The sequence below is a fragment of the Trichosurus vulpecula genome, chromosome 8 (genome assembly GCF_011100635.1).
Source record: "Trichosurus vulpecula isolate mTriVul1 chromosome 8, mTriVul1.pri, whole genome shotgun sequence".
In the NCBI taxonomy this organism is placed as follows: Eukaryota; Metazoa; Chordata; class Mammalia; order Diprotodontia; family Phalangeridae; genus Trichosurus; species Trichosurus vulpecula.
The window spans coordinates 138,337,508-138,362,362 of record NC_050580.1 but is presented as its reverse complement, the minus strand read 5'-3'; the positions used below and the strand labels follow the sequence as shown (position 1 = coordinate 138,362,362).

The window sequence follows — 24,855 nt, the reverse complement described above, 5'->3', positions numbered from 1 at the left end:
ACACAGACTGCTTCAAGCTGCCTTGAATGAAGGCAGAATGGGAAAGTTGGGTATTTGGTAAATTTCCCAAAGTTTTAGTTTCACATGAGAAATGAATAAAGGAATCCAAAAAATTTTTAGAGGGTAAGTAACCTTATTGGAGGGCAGCTAAGTGGTAACAGTAAATAGAGTGCCCAGGCTGGAGTCAAGAAGACTGGCCTCAGACACTTACTAGCTGTGTGATCCTGGGCAAGTCACTTAACCTTGTTTGCCTCAGTTTCCTCATCTGTAAAATGAACTGGAGAAGGAAATGGCAAATAACTCTGGTATCTTTGCCAGGAAAAAGCCAAATGGAGTCAGAAAGGATCTGAAATGACTGAATAGTTACAAACCTTGCAGGAAGAAAATTTTGTGTCCCATTTTCTGAGGACAAAAAAATAATGAATACCACCGATAAAGAAAAGAGTTCCTGACTTTTATTTCTTTTGAGACAGTATTCAGCCAAAACAGAAGAGGCCTCAGGCCAAACTAATAAAATAATTTTCATTTCTGATTTGATTACAACTACTTGCTTTCTTTAAGGAAAGAGATAATCCCAACTGCCTTGCGGAGGTATAATAACGTACTCCATAATGTACTGGAGTGTTGAATTACATATTTCAGACCACCAGATTTCCTTTATCATGGAACTGTAGAACATGAGAAGCAAAAATACTATAGTGCTTTATTCATTGGTCAGTCAGTCTCCTTGGGACAGATTTTCTCCAGGATGGCATCTTGCCACTTTCTAATAGTTTAGTTATCTGTTGTCAGGATGAAAGCAGCTTTTGGTACTGTAGCTGATGTAATATAATAAACCCTTAAATAAACTCTAGTCCTGGAGTGGATTTTTGTGCCAATTCTGTCCTTAGCAAATATCAGGTGATTTTTAATTTTTTGTTTTTCGACATTTTAACTCTAAAAGTGTTTGAAAAGCAATGCTAGCCTTCAATGAAATGAAGTATTAAGAAATCATAGCTGTTTCAGTTCTTGTTTTCTTCTTATTAGTGCTCCTTCCTCCCCCTTCTTTCTTACTTCCTGGCTCCAGGTCCCAAAGCACAACCTCTTTCCTCTTCATCTACTCTCTTTTGCAGATGGTTGTCATTAAGATTTCTTCAATATTAAAAGATCCTGCTACTCCTCCTCCACTTCCACTTATAGTGTCATCTATTTTCTGCTTCCTGTCTTTGTGTTGTGTTTCAACAATATTGGCAGCCTCCAGTATTTAGTGATTTTTTTCCCACCACTTGTCTTTGTTGCTTCTCCAAAATGAAAGTATTATTAACATAACAGCTTGACTAGCCTTACAACTATATAGATAGAATACATCATCTACATGGATGATGCTAAGGGTGCTAAGAAGAACATTCTTCCCAAAAAACCCCAAAATTTCCTTCTCAGCATACTGATGTGTGCTATTTAATTGCTAGAGTTTTATTCCTTTGGCATCAGACTTTATACTTTGCCACTAGGAAAAGCAACTCAAACTTTCATCAGTCTCTTAATAGGCTGTTAAGTAATTTACAACAGTATGTACCAGGCACTGTGTTAGATTATAGGCTACAAAGGTAAAATCAAGATGGTCCCCTAGCCTCAAGGAGCTAACATTCTACTGGAGGATGCTGTGTCCAGTATAGATAAAAATAATGTACTTACAAAATGAATACAAAGACTTTGGGTTGGGGAATACTCACAACTGAGACAGCAAGTAGATCAGGGGTGGGGAACCTGCAGCCTTGAGGCCACATGTGGCCCTCTAGGTCCTCAGGTGCAGCCCTTTTGACTGAATCCAAACTTCACGGAACAAATCCCCTTGTTTAATAAAAGGATTTGTTTTGTAAAACTAGGAGTCAGTCAAAAGGCTGCAATCAAGCCACATGTGGTCTCAAGGCCATGGGTTCCCCACCCCTGAGTAGATACTCTTGAAGGAAGTAGCATTTGAGCTGAGCTTTGCAGGATGCTAGACATTCTAAGAGGCCAGAGTTGAGGAATGGGAGCATTCTAGATATTGGGAGAGGGGTGTGTGTGTGTGTGTGTGTGTGTGTGTGTGTGTGTGTGAGAGAGAGAGAGAGAGAGAGAGAGAGAGAGAGGGAGAGAGAGAGAGAGAGAGAGAGAGAGAGATGGAGAACACAGGCTTTGCAAAGGCACGAAATTCTTAGGAGGCAATGATGTGTAAGAGGAATAGCAAGTACTGTACTCCAGTTTGACTGGGGTGTTGAATGTGTGGGAGGAGGTAATGTGTGAAAAGCTGGGAGCCAGATTTAGAAGGACTTTAAAAGCCAAATAGATAAGCTTTATCCTAAAAACAATAGGGAGCTACTGAAGCTTTTGAAGTGAGGGAGGAATGTCTTCATACTAGTGCTCTAGGGATATCAATTTGGCAATAATGGGGAGGATAGTTTTGAAGAAGAGATCGGATGCAGAAAGATCAGTTAGGCAGCTATTGTCATCCAGATGGGAAGTAATGGCTTGAACGAGGGTAGTTTTGCTGGGAGTGAAAAGGAGAGGACAGCTTCAAGGGATGTGGCAAGAAAACTGGCAAGATGATCACTGGAGGAAGTCACACAGACATTCTGTAGCAGGAGGGCAGGACTGAAGAAGGGGGACGGTACTCTAGCAGTAGTAGTAAAACAACAACCGCAATGACTATAATAATAAATAGCATTTGTGTAGCAGTTTAAAGTTGCTAAGTGATATATATGTATACATATAAGTATATATATATATATATATGTATATGAAATACATAAATGTGTGATATATATGTATATTTGTATGTTTATACATGCATACACACACATATGAAATTTCATTTGATAATCACAGTAACACCGGGACCAAGTAAATGCTATTATTGTCTACATTTTACAGAAAAGGGAACTGAGGCTGACAGAGGTTAAGTGATTTGTCCTGCAAGTGACTGAAATAGTGATTTGAACTCAGGTTTTTCTGGATCAATGAACACTATCCACTATGCTAACCTAGGTTTGGGGTATTAGAAGAAGAGCAAGGAAAAGATTAGTAAAAGATTCAAGGGTAAGATAGCGGAGCAAAGTAGAACTAGACAACTGTAAGGTCAAGCTTTTGAAAGGAGAAAAAGTGAGGCTAGCATGAAGTCCGATGGCCTAGAAAAACAGGGGGGAGGTAGAGTGACTGGATGTCATAGGGAATTAAGAATATGTCTAGGAGGAGTCAGACTTAGGAGGTTATGGACTGTGGAAGGAGAACACTGGTGAGTGATGGTGAGATCAAGAGTATGAGCATCTCTGTATGGGGCTGAGTATAGGTGCATATCAGTGGAGCTGAGACTGATGAACTAGAAAGCAAATGTAATTAAGGCAGAGGTTATTAATCTTGGGTCTGTCAATCTTTAAAAAACTATTTTGATAATTGTATTTCAGCATAATTGATTTTCTTTGTATTCCTGTGCCCAGGGTCACAGAGCTAGTGAGTGTCTGAAGCTGGATTTGAACTAAGGGCTTCCTGACTTCAGGCCCAACACTCTATCTGCTGTGCTACCTAGAAGGGGTAGGCATCATTATTTATTAAGGAGGCAGTCATATGATGAAAGCCAGGAGTCAAAAGCATTGAAGAGCCTTGGAGGCAGGAGGAGAAGTGATATTGTCATCTGAATATATTATTAACATATAACTTATTTTGTTTTATGCGTGTAAAAACATATTCTGAGAAGCATTCTGGCTTTATCATACTACCCAAAGGATTCCATGACACACAAAAGTGTTTGAGAATCCTTGACTTAAGGAGACATCAACACATCCATTGAAGTCTCCAAGTATTAGGGCAGGGAATGGGCTAAGAGAGAGATTATGAGCTGAGAGTGAATTTTATTGCCTCTAGGAGCAAACACAAAATATTCTGTTTGGCTTTCAAAGCCCTTCATAAACTAACTTCTTCCCCACCACACACCCCTTTCCAGTCTTCATACACCCTCCTTGACTGATTAATCAAGTTGGTGCAGAGGACTGTTCTAGTTGCTATGTAAATTCACGGTAGACATTAAATAAATGTTTGTTGAATTTAATTTAGAAATGGGGCAACTGAGGCACAAAATATTTCATGTCACAATTGAAAAATCCTAATCAGTCTCTGACAATTTAACACTTCCCAGATTTTATAAATTATGTGAAGACATACTCCTCATTTTTTTCACCTGGCAACTGCTTAAAATAATGAGGAAGGTGAGGAGGAAAGCGGATTTTCTTTTAAGCCCTGAAACAAATATAAATGCCATTTAATGCTCACCTGCTGCAGGTCTTTCTGTGTTCTTACTTCCCAGATTCTAAAGGGTCCCATAGCCATTGAAGCCTTCTAGACCATCCTCTGAGTATAGATAGACAACTCAGCAGTGGCAAGTCCACTCTGTAATATAGACAAGGTGCCATGAGACCTAGGTCAGATTCTCAGTCCTCACCATCTACTTGTCTGACAGTCATCATTGACTCTTCCTTTCTCTTTACCCTTCATACCCAATCATTTACCAAATTTTCTCATCTCCGCAATGGTTTCTAGAGAAAGAAGGAGATTCAGAATTGCACTTTGGGGGATTATCTCATCATTTACATTGTATGTGAAGATTAATGCCAAGACTGTGAATGATATCCTTGAATCACAACTCTGACCACGTCACTCCTTTCAGTGGCTAACTCTAGGATGATACATAACTCCTGTGTATGTCACTGAGCTGGAAGGGACTTTAGGAATCATCCCCGAATAGAGATTGGACCAGGAGTCAGCAAGACCTGAGTTCAGCTCTGACCTCAGGCACTTTAGTAGCTGTTTGAACCTGGACAAATCCCTTAAGCTCTATCTGCCTGTTTTCTAATCTGGAAAAAAGGTGATGATAAGAGCATCTGCCTCTCAGGGTTGTTGCAAAGATAAAATGAAACAATATTTGTAAAGTTCTTTGCAAATCTTAAAACATGATATAAATACTAGTTATTATTATTATTAATAATTATGGCTCACACATTTGACAGGTGAGGAAACTGAAGCCCAGAAAGGCAAAAAAAAATCCTTTCACAATCTAGCTCTATCCTCATCTTCCAGGCTGACATCACAATCTGCACAATCTATGTTTGAGGCAAACTGGCTTACTTTCTGTTCCTTTTATACTCACCTCCATACTCCTGCACAGGGTGTCTCCCTCCTAACTTCTAACTCTTGGAATGCCCAGTTCCTTTTAAGGTTCTGGTTAGGCTTCGTCCCTTACACAAGGACTTCTCCTGATAACTCACATTGTTAACATTCAGTCTCCTCACACACATGCTGAATTACTTTGGATTTTCTTATGTGTATATCCCAACAGGACAATAATATAACCTATGATCTTTATATCTATAGTGCCTATTACGGCATCTGGCTCATTTAATAAATATTCCTTCAGTCAGTCAATCAGTCAATAAACATTTATTAAGCCCCTGCTCTGTACTAGGTACTGTGCTAAGGTCTGAAGATATAAAAAGAGGTAAAAGAATACCTGCCCTCAAGGAGTTCACAGTCCGATGGGGGAGAAAACATATAAATAAATGTATACAGGATAACAAGCTATATACGGGATAAATAGGAAACAATTAAAATAGGGAAGGCACTAGAATTAAGAAGGGTTGGAGAATACTTCCAGTGAAAGATGGGATTTTAATTGGGACTTTAAAGGAAGCCAGGGAGATGAGTAGGTGGAGCAGAGGAGAGAGAGCTTTCCAGACATTAGGTAGAGACAGATAATATTCCTGGAGCTGAGAGATGGAGTATCCTGTTTGTGGAACAGCCACAAGGCCAGTGTCATGGATCAAAGAGTACATGTTGTGGAGCAAGGTGTAAGAAGACTTGTCTTAGAAATCCTTGTCCTCATCGAGTTTGCAGTTTAGTAGTGTACACAGCATGAGTATGAATAGCAGTAAAACACAATTGATGCCCATTAATTGGGAAATGTTTGAATGAGTTTTGGTATATGATTGTGATGGAATATTACTATGCTATAAAAAAATGATGAGCTTGATGATTTTAGAAAAATATGGAAAAATTTGCACAAAGTAACAAAGAGCAAAATGAGCAGAACCAAGAGAACATTGTATACAGCAATATTGTTTTAAGAACGACTTTGAACAAATAAGTTATTTTGACTTTTATAAATACCCAAATTAACTATAAATGACATATGAAGAAAGACTCTGTCTGTGTCCAGAGAAATAACTGTTAAATAGAAATATGTATAGAATATCTTTACATATATATGTGTGTATATATATGTATATACATCTATTTGTGTGTAATGGTAACCATCTGACATTCTTCAGGGAAGAAAAAAAAGAAATTTACATGATCATTTTTTGTATGTTTGAAAGGAATGGCAAGATGTGCATAGTAGATTTGCAGTTTCATGTACAATCATCTTTTTATTGTACTGTGTTATGGAAATGATTGTTTTATTCAATAAATTAAAGATAAAATCTAATCACAAAAACATAATGAAACATAACATGTGTATGAGAGAATAGCTGTGCTACCCACTGAAAGTGTCCAGTTGGTTATTTTCCAAAAGTTTTATAACTTTTACTATCATTAAAGCTTCTAGCTAGTAAATGTATCACAGGTCCAAACTATGGTAGACACTGATGATTCACTAGTAGTGATGAGATGCTTATGTGGCTCTATCATGTCATTGGGAGAGCTGCGTAAATCTGACTTTGTTGCATTTATTTTCTAGGACAGACTTCTGTGTACACAAAGACGAACCATGTGACACTGTGGGTGAGTTACAAAATTAGAACAATAATTTGAGACTGATTTTGTACTGGGAATCAACAGTGGTATTTTAGTAGCTTCAACAGTTTACTCGCAGCCAATTTCATGAGGATGTGTACTCAGGGAATTTTTTTTAAAGGCATCCTCTTATTGGATACTTGATCATAAAGGACATTATTTTTATTCATCAACAAACTAAAGAAACTAAAACAACTGATTTTTAAATTTAATAATTAATTAGTTTTAAATACAAACTTTAAAAAATTAAACTAAATTTTTCAGAACATTTGATTGTGCCTATGGTAACTCCTCTCAGTGTGAAATGAATGTTAAATACACATCTTTTACTAATTGTAAACTCCAAGAATATATTGCCTCCATATATTTCTCTTTGTAGAGTGTTTAACATAGTGCCAAATGTCATTAAGCGGTTAAAAAATATTTGGTGATGATAAAGCCTGGTTAAATGATGGAAGAATTATGTAAGATTTAAGCCTTAGACTTGAATTAAACTTAAACTTTATCTGTGTTTCTTGCTGTTGTTACTGTGATAAAACTTCCTATAACCGTGCTGGGCCAATTGAAAGTATTTATCATTTTCTCTTTGAAGATAGAGAAGTGGGTATAGAGAACTGAATTATCTTTTAGCCTTTTAAATTGGGTGTCAATGATCTGTTCAGGAATGTGAGTAGATAGTCTTTGGCTAGTTTTTCATCTTCTGCTACTGGTTGACCCGTTTATTTTTTCATCAGTCCTTAGGTAATGGCTTAATTTGTAGAGGGGCCCTTTTACATTACAAGCTTCTATTGCTTATTGTAAAGAATTATTTTACTACTTGTAAGATTTCCAATTGATGGCATGATAAATCATATTTAATTATAGAGCAATGATATTGACTTCATTAGCTGTCCATGAAAATTCTTGATGTTTTCAGTGAGTGGCAAACTCTCCTAACATATCAGATGGCTTACTCCACACCATGTTCCACATCCATCCACCCTGGACATGGCACACATTGGCATTTGCTCTGCTGCCATATATACCTTCTTCACTCCTTTCTACTGCTTGTTCCAGGAGCAATAATCTAATCAATACTCCTGAAAAGGTCATAACAATTACCTGCCCTAGGACTCCATTCTTCACTCTTGTGACCCTCTAGACAAAAACTCCCTTCCTTGGTCACCATTTCTCTGTGTTGTCTCTTCAAATTAGAATGTAAACTCCTTCTGGCCAAAGATTGTCTTTTTTATATTTGTGTCATTAGAACATACCCTAGAATTTGGCATACAGTTATCCTTTAATAAATGCTTTTTTTCATTTATTCACTTGGTCATATCAATAATCTTCACATGCAATGTGTTTGCTAAGATGATTCCCAAAAGTACAATTCTGAATCTCTCTCTTTCTCTTCAGTGTTCCCAGTGAAATCTGCAATAACTCCAGCTTTTGGGAGGCTTCACGTTGAGATCAGGGTATTGTGTTAATAGGTGGAAAACTGGGAAGGAGAAAAACTTAGTGGTAAATATCATAAACATTCACTGGGAGGTTTAGAGGTTGCATTATCCAAAACCAAAATTCAGAATGTAGAGCCCTTTTCAATTGAACAGATCTTTCGTTAGTGTTTTGAGAATGATAGGAAGGGATTGAGGAAGTAAACATAGGTCTGAAAAATATACACATTGTATGATTTAAATCTCAACAAAACCTATGTTAAATCTCCTTACCTTCCCTGGGGATTCTTTATGATATACTTATTCTATTTAAATCCAATGGAAAACATACTTCCAAAGAGAAAGTGTTTAAACTATAAATCCATATGAAGCTGTAGAAATGATTGTGGTGATTTCTGTACAAAAACAAAGCTAAGACTTAATTGCTGTTCTCTTTTTGTTTACAATTTTTTTCATGCTGCTATAGATAAGTGAATTTAACTTGTCAATACCATATAATATATTTACTGAATCTCTGGGCACCAACTTTTTAAATGTGGTCCATTCTTATACATTTTAAAATATATATAATATTGGTCATAAAATTACACTTAGATAATTGTTCCTAGTATCTTCTAACAAAAGGGTAGGTTATGAATTACATGATAGTTGACATAATTTGGGAATTCTCTTAGCCATAGAACATATGGTCTTTACTTTTTTGGCATTTAATCATATATTCTCTTGTATGTTGTTGCCTCACATTGTTTAACTTTTATATGTAAATATAATTTCTTCAATTAGGTCATAAATCCTTAAGGACAGGGAATGAATCCTGTAGTTGGCTATGCACATAATAGATTCTTAATAAATTTGTTAAATTAATATTTCAATATCTTGTAGAAACACTAAGAGAGGGTACTCTCCAAAAACATATCACTAAATATTTGATATATTGCATTTATGTGTATCTAACTTGCTAAGAATTGTCATATATAGAGTGTCACAAAATCTTACTGCCATTTTAAGCTTTTACTGCTTAATATATAGGGTGTCCCAAAAAGCTTCATGCAGTTTTAAACTTTAATACCTACTATCTCTTAAAACTGTACAAAGACTTTTGGGACACCCTGTATATAAGCCCAATAATTTTTTTTATTAAACTAGATCTATGTGTTGATATGATATGTTTATACCATTGGATTGGCCAGATATCAATCCCGAAGCAACTATTATTTCTAAATTGCATTGAGGTCCCAGTGATTTGGCCAAAGATACAAGACAGCATGCTTGACTACAAAAATCTCCTTCAATTTCTCCTGAAGTCTAGAGAGTCACAACCAAGCTTTATTTTTAAAAGCTTAACCTAAAAGACCTTTCATCATAGGTGTTTGTGATTTTTTTTTATCGACATTGGTGGAGTGAAGGGCTTCAGGGATTAAGAATTCTGAATCCTTGTTTCAACAATCTGGCTAGCAGCTGCTATGGGGATGAAAAATCCACACAAGCCCAACAACAAGAACGCTGCCAGCATAGGTTCTTTTGATCTGCTTTACTAAGGAAAGCAACGTTAAGGGGTTAACAATCTTATTTCAATCCAACGTACAGACATCATTCACTTAGTTCAGGGGAAAAAGCCAGCACCCTGAACTTCAGAGCAAATACAAATACAAAGATACATTAGAAACAGACCAAATCACAATTCATAGTTACCAAGAAAACCAAGTCCGGACATCCAGGCAAGCTGGAAGGCTCTTAACTACAGCTGGCCGGAGTCTCCACATCAGCACGCCACCAAGAGTAAGAGCCCCGAGCAAATAGCTCTGTCTTCTCTTCTTATACCGTTTCAGACGTCATCAAACATCATCTGAATGACTGGAACTTAGGCTCCTATGATTGGCTTTTGAGTTAGCTCCTCCCCTTAGTACCCTGGGAGCTTCACACCCACATAGGCTTAACACCTAATAGGGGTTTGGGCCTGGGGCTTAGCACCTAGTAAGACTCAATGAAATACACTGAATTAATTAAAGGAAACAAAAGCCAAACTCTTCAAGGGCACTTGGTTGAACTGAGTGCTAAGAGCCCATTTTACTTACCAACACAGTCCTTGAGGTCTGAGTGTTTTAAGCATGAGCTGAGCAGACTATTCCTGTGTGTCTGCTGATTTCAGTCTTGGAAAGGGAAACACCAAAAGAGAAATGACAGCTCAGAATGAAGAATGTGATGGAAAACCAAGGATTGCCATTTTTACTGCAGGAAGAAAAAATAATTTTCTCCTCTTGAGCATACACAGATATCCACCAACTGTGGGATTTTTATGCATAGACTTGTATATTGTGTTGTGTGTGTGTTTTGTTGTTTTCCTTTATCCTTTATACCATGCTTTCCAAAGTCGATCCTGACATAGTCATGTATTAGAGGTGGAGAGATATGGAATAGATGACTATGTGGCAGGCAATGAGGGTTGAACCATTTGTTGGCTAGAACTGTAACCTGGGGTGGAAAAGCTCTCCTTAGGCGTAGACAATGTCATCTCTAGCCTATGCACAGTTCCCACAAACAGAAATCTTGAGCTTGAGATCTGGATTTAAAATCTTAGCAGCCAAATCACTACCATAGTCCATCAAATGAAATTTATTTTTTAATTACAGTAAAACTTTGTTAAATGTCATCATTTTCCTTCTAGTGCTGGTCACTGATGTGCAATGCACTCCTTAAGACCCAATTTCAAGTTAGAGTACATTTTTTCCTTGCTTAGGAATATACTGGGCTTTTTGGTGAATGGAAAACCAGCCCTTTCCCTCTCCTATTACATGGAAGTGGCAAACCTGTGCAAAGGAAAATGGAAATGTTGTGTAGCATTTTGAGCTTTGCTAACAAGCCTGGTCTAGTTGAGCCAAGAGCCTTTGAGTCATGGGCTTGTCTAGAAGCCACAATGAACATCTGTTGTGGTGAGAGTGTCTACACTGGACCAAAGAAACCTTATGGATGTTATCTTATTAACCTTCAAACACCCTTGTCTTATGTCACTGAGGTAGAAAGCTACTAAGTATTTTTATAGGTAAAAGAACTAAATAATGGGTGTATCTATTTTAGGACAGCCTACATTAGACCATGAAACAAAATGAATAAGTTGTTCCGTCAGTATTATAAAGCTTAAATAATTTTGAATTTTGTCAATTAAATGGCATAAAGCATAGATATAAAAAATAGAAGCCATGATATTTTTATTCTTTTTTTAAAATGAACAGGCAGTTGTAATATATTGGAGAGAGCTGGTTTTGGAGTCCTGAAGACCTGAGATCCTACCTCTAACACATGGTGGATGTGTCACCCTTGGCAAATCACTTCTCCTCACAGTTCTGTAGACAAATTAAAAGAAGTTGCAGAGATGGTGTGTCGACTTAAATTGGTGGAGGGAGTTTCCTCACCGTAGAGTTTCTTAACCCAATGAAATCATAGTTCTGGTTCCTATCCCTTTAAATATATAAACCAGAATTTCTATTTGTAAATGAATCTGGCCACTTCAGTTGCAATGGACTTACTACATTGGTACCATCCTTGTTCAAGATCATTTTGGACTTTCCTTTATAATTCCTTCAGAACCCCATGAAACATTCTTGTGTAACATCTTCAATGGTGGGATCTTATTTTAAATTATTTGATTTTTGAAAATAGTAAAAAGCCATTTGCCACCAAGTTTGGTGGCTATGGTAAGTGACTCAGTGACTAATACCATATTTGGCAAAAAAAATTACAATGAAGTTTTGTTAATAAAATAAGGATACTGATTTCCTTGCATAGGTCATAATATTGGGAGAGATTGATGGTGTGGGGCAGGAATTGAGAGAGGCACATAGACAGGTATCAACCATTAACAAATAAAGTCTCTAAAACTCTCACTACAGTAGAACAACCACATAGGGCAGTCATAGATTACAATTTTGGGATTTACTTAGAAGCACCAGGAAATGGGAAGATTGTTGATGTATATTGAAAGGTAATAGATATAGAGACCTATCTTAGTGTGGAGCATAGTGAGGGTGACAGTAGTCATAATCAACTGTGCTTTATTGCCTCCATTTGGCTTGGAATGTCAAGAAGAAGCAGGTGAGTTGGGATGGTATGGCAGTTACTACAACTCAACATTGCTTTGAGTCCCTGCCTCCATTATCGTCATGCTGTATGTGGAGTGGTCACAAATATCTGGGTTAGTTGGAATTCAAAGGTTGGTTGCGTTCGTTCCCCCACCCCTTGAGATTGTATGTAATGATAGCTTTCAGATCAGATGCATTTTCTCCTTCTTCTCTGAATTGTCAGCTGAAGCTTGTTTCACATTGTCATCTTGATTCAATTCAACAACCATATATTAAACACCTATTATTTGCCTATTTCTGAAGAAGAATGCTTGTGGTGTGGAAAGGATGTGGGCCTGGCAGACATCCATAAGTTGACTCATTATTGCAAAGTAGTAGGATAAGATTCAGAGGTAGGAGAAACACAGGTTAAAGCATGTGTAAGGGATTTCCCTGAATTATTCCACCTATTCCAAGGTAATGTCAATCAAGATCTCCTCTCATTGGATCATAGATTTAGATCTGGAAGAGGCCTTGCAGTTCATCTAATCCAGCCCCATCATTACACAGATGGAAAACTCAGGCACAACGATGGTTAATTTATTTACTCTAATCAGAGGTGGAGAGCCTGTGGCCTCCAGGCCACCAAGTGCAGCCCTTTGAACCCAACCTTCACAGAATTCTGTGAAGTCTGGATTCAGTCAAAGGGTCATACTTGAGGACTTAGTAGAAGGCAACATGTGGCCTTGAGGCCGCAGGTTCCCCACCTCTGCAAGTCATTCATGTGACAGATTTGGGATTCGAACTGAACTCCTTTGACTCAAAATCCTTTCTGGCATTCCATGCTATATTTAACCAGAAGGAAAAATGCTGATATAGAAGCCCATACAGTACTGCCCTTGAACATATAGCTTTCTGAGGGAAAAAATGAGGGACTGGATCTGAGTAGGATTTATGAATGAAGCATGGCAACATAGCCTTAGTAATCTTAGTTCCTTGGGCTTTTTCCGTGTGTGTGTGTGTGTGTGTGGTACCTTTGGTCATGGACATTTCTAGCCACTCAGTCCTCTGCAAGAGGGGACAGGAAAACCAGTGGTATCTGTATCCTTTGGGCTGTATATGTGATTCTGTAGCTGTGTTGTTTCTGAGACAGAGTTCCTAGCATTAGAAGGACTATGATGAATGACTGGATGACTGATCTTCAGGCCTGCGCTATATATTTGAATTAATCAACTGAGACTACTTCTTGTCCCTTAGAGGCCATTGTCCCTCTATTGGAATTTAGAGCTGTATTTTGAAGTTAGTTCACTGTCGCCTGTTAAGTTTGCATGTCTTAATTCAGGCTATCTGCAAGCTAGGGGAATAATTGCCAGAGTTACCGGCTAGAAAGAATCAGAACAAGTAGCTTTTATATGCAATTCTCATAGCTCCTTCTTCCTATAACACTCAAAGTTATGACTCGTCTTGTGTTAAAGCTTGTGATTGTCCACAGCTACATACTGGGGACACCAGGAAAACAACAGACTCTGATGTTCACAGAGGAATTTAGAAGACATTTGGTCCAACCCACATCCACCGATAAGTGGCCATCTAGAATGTGCTTGGAAACTACCCATATCAAGCCACGGTCTGTCTCCAAGGGCCTCCCATGCCACTTTTTGGAAAGCTCTCATTGTTCAAAATTTTTCCTTACTTGGAACAGAAATCTACTTCAATGAAATTTCCAACCTAACTCTTTCCATTTAGGCCAAGCAGAAAAGTCTAATCCTTCTTCCACAAGTCAGCCGTTCAAATACTTAGTTATCATGTCACCTACAAATATTCTTTTCACCAGGCCAACTTTTACAATGCCTTCATTATAATCTCACAAAATTGAATTTAATTGAATCAGGCTGAGAATATGTATTTGTTTTGACCACCACATTTAAGAAATGTACAAACTGGAGCTCACCCAGAAGTAGACAACCAGTACACTAAGAGGACTAGAAAGCATTCATTCAGCAAACATTTTTTTTTTTTGAGAAACTCCTATTTCAGCAACCATGCTAGGCACTGAGGATTTAAAGATGAAAATGAGTCCCTACCCTCATGGAACTTACATTCTACTTGGAAGGTACAAGATTTACATGTTACAAATGTAAATGATAAGGAAGTATAGGATAATTTGAGGATGGAGAGGATACCAACAACTAGTGAAATCAGGGAATGCTTCCTTTAGGAAGTTGTACCCAAGTAGAGACTTGAAGGAAAGAAACTGATTCTGAGAGGCAGATATGAAGAAGGAGGGCGTTCTAAGCATGGTGGACTATCAATGCAAGGTCTTAGAGGTGGGAGATGGAAGGCTGAACTTAAGAAATGAACAGCGAACAGGCCATTTTGGCTAGAATGCAGAAATCATGAAAAATAGTAGAGAGAAGTTGTTTTAGTGAGATAAGCTGGATGCAGATGGTAAGTGGGCTTTAAATGCCAATCAGAGGAGTTTGTATTTATTCTACTGTGGGGATTCTTAACCTTTTTTGTATCAGGGACTCCTTTGGTAGTTTGATCAAAACTATAGATTCCTTTCTAGAATTATGTTTTTAAATGTGTAAGATACATTTATAATATACAATATATAATGTTGTACAATGCGTACAATATAATATACAATATATAAGATAACTATAAAGGAAACCAGTTATATCAAAATACATTTATCATATTACATTTTTTTTAAAAAAACAGTTCACAGCCTTAGGCTAAGAATGATTGCCTAGTTCCAATAGAAGTTCATTGAAGGATCTTGAGTAAGGGAGTGATATGTTCAAATTTGTACTTTAGGAAAATTATTTTGGTAGCTCTGGGTGAATCATGGTAGCTCTGTTTAGTGAATGAGAGGTACTGTGAGGTAGAATCTACAAGATCTGACAAGTGTTAGAATATAGGGATGAGGAAGATTGAAGAGTAGATCGTGACTCCAATTCTGTGAACTTTAGGTTATGCATGGAAGGGAAGTTTGGAAGACGAATGAGTTTAGGGAATGATATAATGAACTCAGTTTTGGCCATTCTGAATTTGTTATCTGATAAAGGCTAAGTGCAATACACCTATTGTCCTCCTCTGTTGGGGCATTAGCTTTCCTTCATCAATGTGAAAACATCTTTTAAGATCCAGACCTACACTGGGTCAGACATTGGTAATATTAATGAGAAGTTAAAATGGGTTATCTTTGATTGAATGGCTAGAGGAATATATCATCTCTTTTTGGGAAACTATCAATTTCTCCAGGATTAGGAAGTTTTAGTATTGAATTCCAGGGGGTGGGTGGGTGGGTCCTGAAATCGTTGTTTGCATATTTGTATATATTAATGACTTTTTCTAGTTGAGAACTGTTCTGGACTTGGTGGAAAAAGTATTCATTTAAATTTTTGGAAGGCACTAGTGTTGGGAAGGATGGTTTTTCTAATTTGCTAAGTTAAAATATTTGAATTGGTAGGGTCTCTGAGCTCAGCTGATAGAGAAATGTGGTGAAATTTTATAAATGAGGACTTACACAAACATAGCCCTGGATTACCTTAGAGTTCAAGGTGAAAGAGTGAATATGACAAATCAGGTAACAGGCTGATGAGTGAGCTACAGGTGAAGATGAAAGACTCCATAAGTCTTTTTGTAGATATAGCAGAGATAATCTTTGTCTATGATGCCCTGATTATTAAAATCAAGTGAGTCTTAAAACAGGGAAATATATACACACCAAAGGCAGTTCCCTCCATCATGAGGAAAATGCAATTCAGAGTCTTAAGTTGATGAAGAACTCCACATAGATGGTGAGATCCTGCAGTTTTTCATATGTGTAGATGATATCGTTCTTATGGAATCAAGCCCCAAATCATTGTGGAGACTCCTAAATGAGATTCATAATCACTTTAGGCACAAGGGAATAATAGCCAAATAGATGGAGAATGTCTGTGATCTAGATTGTGTTACTCATTTGAGTGGAAAACCTACAGAACCTATCTGTCAATCAGCAAGGATTTACTATATGCTGGGTACTGGGGATACAAAGACAAAAAAAGATGACTGCCTTTACTCTTCAGGAGCTGAAATTCTAGATTATATATACATTTAAGTATATATAGAATAAATATATACAGGACATTGCAAGATACTATGGTATGTAGAGCACTAGTAGTTGGGTTATGAGGAAAGGCTTAATCTTGAGGTATGTATGAGATTCTGTGAGGTGGAAGTAAGTAGGGAGGACATTTCAAGGCATGGAGATGGAGGAATGGAATTACATGCAGGAAGAATAGCAAGAAGTATTGGAAGAGAGTAATGGATAATGAGGCTAGAAAGGGAGGTTGTAAAATGCTTTAAAAGCTAAACAGAGAAATTTATATGTACCTATAAGAAATAGGGAGCAGTGTGTGTGTGTGTGTGTGTGTGTGTGTGTGTGTGTGTGTGTGTGTGTAGTACCTATGATATGTAGCCCTAGTCCAAAGATAAATAGATAGACATGGCAAATGTGGGCACTGACTCTTTTTTTCCCCCATGGTAAAGGTTTAATTCCAAACAATGGAGTTTACACTACCAACCAATTTACTTCTGGTTCTTGGAAGGGATCTGCTACTAGTGGGTAATTAGAACTAAGGGTCAACAGTACATGAATATTAAAAAAAAATGAAGGGAAAAATGGACAGCTTTCATTTTTTTCCATTCCTTTTATTGATGTGGGGCCTAGTTTTAACCTTATTTGAAGACAAGATGACTGGGAAAATTTTTTTTAAGTTTCCAAAAACTAAGGCTTGAAAGTTCCTCATTTGTGCTTTCAAAAGTTCCACTGAGTTCACATAATGAGAAACCTGACTAGAACCTCTGCATGCCATGCAGACACACAAAGAGAAAACAGCAGCAGGAGGTTTGTATTTGTGTCTTGGCAGAAAGTCCAAGCTAAAACCAGTTGCCCGAGGGACTAAGTTCAACTTTTCTTGGCCCTCCTGCCAAGGTAGTGCTAAAGGTTACATAATGGCTGAAACAAATTCAAAAATGGTGAAAATATGTAGGTATTTCTTTGTGTGGGATGAGCTTTCACTGGCCACTTTGAGACAGAGAACCACAATTTATTTTGGATCTAGCATTCAACAAAATACATTGCTGTACTTGATTGCATTTTTGGCTGAAAAAGAACAGAATTTAAAGAGAAAGAAATTTACATCTACAAAGTTTCCAGCCATAGGCTGTCTATAATATGCTATTCGGCTTTACAGGACCCTTCAGCATTCAAACAGCGAATGTGGATTTCTTACAGGAAAGAGTCCTTCAGTGAGATCAACTGGTTAAAATTATTTTACAAGTTTTTATGCTTAGGCACCTACTTCTTTCATGAGAGGGCTTGACATAGAACTCTGGTTTCCTGAAGAGCCTTCATTCCAGCTTAGTTACTTTGAACCCAGCCAGATCAAGAGTTTAACAAGAGCATATCAACATCGAGCTGAAGTATGAATTCTTACACGTTATCAGTCTCCAACCTTGGTGTGACATAATCAGATCAAGATTGCCCTTTCGCTTGATGTTTCCATCCCTCTGTGCCAAGTAAGCAGCTTTATGATTCGTTAGGAATGAAGTGGATTATTTCATCCAGTTACAGCTTGGCTCTTGGTCACAACCATGTAATCTCGGAGCCAGGCTGAACCTTTCATTTATTTGGATTGTTAGGGAAAACTCATCCCAAACCCTGCAAATGATGATAGGGAGGGTAGTGGTGTGCAGTCAGTATAAATGGAAAAACAGAAGTTTATGTAAATTTCCTTTCTGTAATTGTTTTGCCCTTAAAGTGACCGAAGTCAGACTCATATGCATCTAGCCTCTTTTCATTTTTTGCCCACACCCCTAAGGAACATTTTATAGACATAAGGGGACCACGTGCCACCAGTGAATGATGGTGTGGTTGAGAACAAACTTGTTTTGACTTAGTTTGCATGGGCTGAGGAATTGAAAGCAGAGAATTCTGTCTCTCCTATCAATTCCTTCACTCCCAAGATGTATGAAGTCTTTCCTTCTAGCAAGAGTATTCTTTGAGGTAGGTGTGGTAGTTCTACTTTGCCATCCATCAAGATCAGATTACCTTCAAAAAAATCTCCAGACAAATTCTCATAATGTCAGACTACCAGCTGGAATGTTGAATTGGGGTATGAGTGGGGAAGCTCTGCTGTCATTGAACATCCTGAAGAATTTTGTTTTTGTTTGTAAGAATAGGTTACCCAGAGGTGTCTAGAAGTATGCCCTCTTTCACTCTTGGGTAGTTCAACTCTACCACCTACTCATGTCAAATGCAGTGGTGTTTGGAGAGGAGATAGTTATCTAATGCATGTTGTACAGCTGGGTCTTAATTTTCTGAGTGCTGAATCCCATAGTTGCATTATTTGAATTTTCACCGCATATTTCCATTGGCCTGGAGCCAATTACAATATTTTACATAATTATAATTTCTTCAATAGTGTGAATTCAAATACATGTGACCAATTCACAGGATTCATTATTTGTACTAATTGGGTCCTAGCTATAGTGTGTGCCTTTTCAATTCAAAAAACATTTCTCTTTTTCCTGCTTCCCAGATTTCTTGATGTGAAACTATGTAGGCTTCTAATGGCCAAAGAGTATAAATGAATATATGTGTGTGTGTGTGTGTGTGTGTGTGTGTGTGTGTGTGTGTGTATTTTAAGGGCAAACACCTGGACTTTGACAAATGTGTTTTCTACGTGAAGAAGGCTTCTATGGTTGTTTCCTGATCTCTAGGAGACAGAAAATCAAAGCTTCTTCAGTCAGTGAATTACTTCAATCTAACATTTAGATAACAAAACATCACCAAACCTAGGATTTTCAGAACTAAGTGAAATTACCCTCTTAATTGCTATGTAGGGGGTGGGTGGTTAAATGTTTATAGTCCCACATGGCTATAGGACATTGCTGCTTCAATTTAACAATGCTTACTCCATAGGCTAATCTGCTATTCTTTAACACTATTTGAGAATCCACTCCATGCCAAGTACTTATTCTCACCTAACTTTATGTTTTCACTTTAAGTAATTATGTCCACCCAACAGTATAAAACTTCAGCGTCTCAGGGCTCAATATAAGGTGACTTAATTTTAATGTCTTCTTAGCAAAAGAGACATTTTATGTTGTACAGAAGAAACATAATACAGGGTTATAATTATAACATAACAGAACATTTCACAAAATCACAAAAAAGGGAATTTGACAAATTTACACAAATCTCTTTAGGCACACTGAGGTTTGTTACAGTCCCTCCCACTTCTTCCCTTCCCTGAACATACCACCTCCCCTCCCCCAATTATTTATCTTTTAATAGTTACAACAGGAGAGGTATGTTTCCAAGTATCTGTTCATGTATTTAATTGCTCCAGGATTATTAATCAACAAGGATTTATTAAGCACCTATAGGCCAGGCAGTGTGGCATACTCAAGAGAGAGTTGAACTCATGGCCAAGAAGGCCCAAGTTCAAGGCCCATTTTGGACACATACTGGCTGTGTGATTTTGGGCAAGTCACTTGACTTTCAAAGCTCTAAGAGTATAAGTTGTAGAGAAGATAACAACATGCATTGGTAAAAGAAATTTCTCACTGGAAACATTCTACCCTAATAAAATCACAATACCAGCCATGCCCCTAACTTGTCTGATGAGCTCTGCCCTAGCTCTGTCTACCCTATAGGATAGAAGGAAGGAAGGAAAGAAGAAAGGGAGGAAGGAAGGAAGGAGGGAAGGGAAGGAGGGAGGCTGTCTTTGTCCTCAAGAATCTTATATTCTAATAATGGATGGTTTGTTCATACTTTAAACTTATAGAAACAAGGTAATCCCTGACTATACTGAACATGAAGCTGAGAACTGAGAATTCTAATCCTCCTTTGTCCTCCATTTTTTTTCATGCCAGACATTTGAGTATTTATTTAGTCTCTTTAAATTACTTTTGACCATGTGCCTTTACTATTTGGTTACTGACTATTTAATTTGCTTAACCTTTCCCCTCACCACCTGCAAACAACAACAAATAATCCCAAAACAATTTGAAAAGCAATAAGACTCATTCAAACAGCTAAGCCTCTGGAAAGCAGAAATCATGATTTTTTTTCTTTCATTCAGGGATAAAAAGTGGATTAACTCAATTATAGTAAATCATGTTTATAGCCAGTGAAGTGAATATTATTATTCAGTTCAGAACATATCCACATGATGACAGAAAAGCAGTTCAACTTGGTCCATTCAGTAGAAAAAACATCAAATTGGTCATTTGGAATTATGAAAATAAAGCAACCATCCATTTGAGTTTTTCATTTTTTAGCAAGTTGCTATGGTCTCATTTAGAACACTTTTGTCTCAAATATTGAGATAATTCAGCCAAAAACATGGATTCTTTACTTAATTTCTCCCGAATGATCATAGTAATGTGGACCTGAAAGTGAGGATCAAAAAGTGCTACCTGAAGTCTAAGCATTTTGATTATCATATTATTTGATGGTAAACTTTATGGAGCTAAGCCCTTTTGTTGAAAACTATATTTGCAACTTGTAGATAGAGGAATAAGCTATGTCTTTTTGAATCAAGCATTTAAAAGAGTACATTTAAAACATAAGGTCATAAATACTAATGTCCTTTGAATAAAAGTGTGAGACTGTCTCATGATCATAAGGAGAAAGAGCAAAACTCTCACCCCTGTCAGTAACATACATAAATTTTAATTTACAAACTAACACCCAAGACATGTTTTTGTTAAAAATCCAAATGTACTTTACCTCAGTTCTTCACTTGTAAAATAACGGTGTTGGCATTGATGCCATCAGATCTTTTTCAACTTTTTAATCTATGTTCCTTTGCTCCAATTCCATAAAATGAAATTATTTTTATTGTTGAAATGGGACTGGTGCTGAATCTGTGATTTTGTTTTTAGAGGAACTCCCGAATGAGGAAACTCTCTCTAGTAATGGCGGTCAACACCTTCTCTGTAACTTCTAATCTGAGAGACTTGCCTAGAGCATGATCAGTTAAGTGACTTGTGAATGATCACCTAGTGAGGATACAGAAGAAGTGGGATTTAAATGGGTATTCTAGGCTCCAAACTAGCTTTTTACCCCTTATATAAAAAAGAACATTTTATTGAGATGATTTTTTTAATGCCACAGTCACTTGCTAATAAACCCATACCCTTATAACTCTCCCTTATAATAAAGAACAATTAAGTGAAATTAAAGAAAACAGAGGAAATAGGTGACAAGATATGCAACATTTTGTGTCCATACTTAAGTTTCAAGAGAAGTTTCACCATCATTTCTCTAGAACAAAGTTGTTAATTGCATTTAACCTGATCTCCAAAGTCTTTTGGTGTTTCATTTCAATTATTATAATTATTGTGAGTATTGTTCTGTTTCTGTTGTCTTCATTCTGCATCAGTTCATAGAAGCTTCTGTTTCTCTGAATTCCTCATTCCTCCAATAGAATATAAGCTCTTTAAGGGCAGTGTCTGTTTCATTTTTGCCTTTATACCCCCAGCACCTAACACAATGCCTGGCACATAGTAGCCACTTAGTAAATGTTTGTTGACTGATTCATCATTTTTTATGATGCATATTATATTATGGTGTCATATTCAATTATAGTCATATCACAATTTCTTCAGCAACTGATGAATACCCACTTTCTTCCATGATTTTTACCACTACAAAAAGTAAAGCTATGAATACATTGGCATATGTGCTATCTTTCTTTTTGTCATTGCATATATGCCCTGAGATGGGATCACTAGGGCAAAGGGTGTGAAGAGTCAATAACTTTTCATTCAATTTCAAACTTGATGTCCTGGAGACATCTCAGATTTCAACATGTCCAAAACAACTTTTTTACCCCACAACTCTCTCTTCCAGATTTCCTATTTCTGTAAAAAGCACCATCATTCTTGTAGTCTCCTTGGTTCATAACCTCATTGTTATCTTCAGCTCTTCACTCTCCCTCACCTTACATTTTCAATGACTTGCCAAATCTTGCAGTGTTCACTTCTACCCTATCTGTCCTATTTTATCTGCTCATAAGTTGCTCTCTTAGTTCAGGCTCTCATCACTACTTGCCTAGGTCATTTCAGTGACCTCTAATTTGTTTTCCCTGTCCCTGGTCTCTCTCTACTCTAATCTATCCACCGCCTAGCTGCAAAAGTTATTTTGCTTAAGTGTAGGTTTGACCATGTGACTCCCACATTCAATAAACTCCTATGGTTTCCAATTGTCTTAAGGATCAAATATAAACTCCTCTCTTGGGCTGTTAAAGTCCCTTGCAATCTTGCCTCAATTTGTCTTTCTAGCTTCATTCTACAATATGAATTGTATGAGTCCTGCAGTCCGTGGTCCAGCCAAATTGACCTTCTCTCCAATCCTTACATGTAGCATTTCATTTTCCATTTCTGTGTCTTTGTATAGGTTCCTATTCCATGCCTAGAATGCATACTTTTCTCACTACTGTCTCAAAGACTCCCCCTCTTCCTTTAAGATGCATCTCAACACCTTTTATAAGAATCCTTTCCTGATTTTCATCTCCTCCTCAACTGCTAGTACTCTCATTTCCTAGCTATTGCTTATTCAACTATCTTACATTTATTTTATTTTATTTGACTTGTCCATATATATGTTCATGTTATCTCCCTGATAGAGTATATGCTCTTGAGGGTAGAGATTATCTCATTCTTTGTTTTTGTATCCCCAAGGGCCTAGCGCAGTGTCTAGCACGTAATCAGAGCTTAACCAATGATTGTTGATTGATAACTACCAATCTTTTTTCTGAAACAAATGAACCAATTCATAACTCTACCAACAGTGTATTAATGTGCCTATTTCCCCAGTCTTTCCAACACTAGCCATTTAAGACTGGAAATAATCACTTCAACCACCATTTATTAAGCTTCTGTTCTATGCTAGGCACTGTGTTTGAGAGGGAATAAAAAAACATGTTTTATAAGTATTATCATTATCACATATAAGTGCAGCTTCTCACTCGAGTAGATATTGTCTTTAACATCCTTTTGGCAAAAAACTTACTTGAAGCTAAGTTGAGAAGCTGTGCCAAAGTATGTAATATCTTCTTGGAACCTTCAAAAAGATATTTTTCACTAAATTGTAAATATTCTTTGTGTAGTTTAAACAAACTACATTGATATAACAATCAGTAATTTTTTTCTTCATTAATTTCTAGAATGAAGATTTGTGGACATAAAAGAATTCTTAAAGATTACCTTTTATGGTGGTGCCCTGCACATAATCAGTTGTTATTTTGGTGGAATGTCCTCTCAGTTCTGCCTTCACCCTGGATTTTTAGCAAGCAACAAAACAACTTTTCCTGTCATTTCATTTTTTTTTGCTGCCTTTCAGTCCTTCCTTATTTCTCACATGCAACATTCACACACATGAATAGAAACTTCTATCAGTCTTTCTAACACCTGATACTCCATTCTGGTTTAGAATAGCATTTCAAGTCTTCCTTTCTGAATTTCTCCTTCTTGACATATTTTTTCTTGATAATGGGCCTTTGCTACACTCCAACCCCATCACTTAAAGTGTTGTGTTGTGTTACTCATGTCACCACCAGGGAGCAGATTATGACCTTCAAAGAATGTCTGATACTTCATGGTAGCAATATAAAATAACACCATGTGAATCATAGAATTTTCATGGGTCTTAAATCTTGGCTTGGATGAGGAGAGGGCTGAATTTCTTTCCATTTTGTGCTCGTTTTTTTCTTTTGTCTTTGTTAACTGGAAGTGTTCTGAGGCTGATGATAAAAAAATTAATGGCACTGATATAAAAAATTCCAATCTCATGTAAATACTGGGATCCTGATCTTCCTCTTTATGAATAACACATAAAGTTAATAATAATAGTTGACATAGGAAGATCAGAGATGATGGATAACATCATCAACAAAAAAGATCTTTTAAAAAAATCTGTCACTTCCAAGGCAATTTCCAGGACTGCTAGAAATGCACTGATTTCCACTTTGCAGTAACTTGTGAAAGCCAAAAAATATTGTTTTCGGCAGTGACTATAATGAGACATAATGTGTCACCTTCAAATATGAATGAGTTATGACTTACGTGTTTTTGGTTAAGCAGGATAGACAGCTGTCCTATGATGTATTCTTAGAAGAACAAGCACGATCATGTAATAAGCCTCACCTCCACTGTCTTCTTCCCTTCTTTGCAAGAATTTCTTCCATATTGACCAATTGTACTTGATGCCTTCTTAGGGATAAAGGGAACATGGAGCTACCGCCTTCATCTACCTAAACCCATAGCCACTGCAAAGAATAGAGCTGGAATGAATCTCAGATTCCATCTAGTCTAATCCCCTCATTTTATTTATGAAGAAATTGATGCCCAGGGAAGCTAAATGAACTCCCTGAAGTCACACAGATAAGCATCAGAAGCCAAATTTAAACGCAGGGTCTTTCTGAGCACATAACTTGAGGTCACTGTATGGAGGCATCAGGGAAAGGGATATGAGACACTGTTTCTATCCTCAAGCACCTTACAAA

At 37.2% G+C, this 24,855-nt stretch overlaps 1 protein-coding gene across 1 annotated transcript in view; it reads left to right on the top strand.

Annotated features, from left to right (window-relative positions):
• The window catches only part of ADAMTS17 (ADAM metallopeptidase with thrombospondin type 1 motif 17), a 506,671-nt gene that overhangs the window by 122,835 nt on the left and 358,981 nt on the right, over positions 1-24,855 (top strand). The window contains exon 7 of the mRNA XM_036736388.1: positions 6,743-6,786. Within this exon, the coding sequence (XP_036592283.1) occupies positions 6,743-6,786 (44 nt within the window). The remainder of the gene's footprint in view (positions 1-6,742; positions 6,787-24,855) is intronic.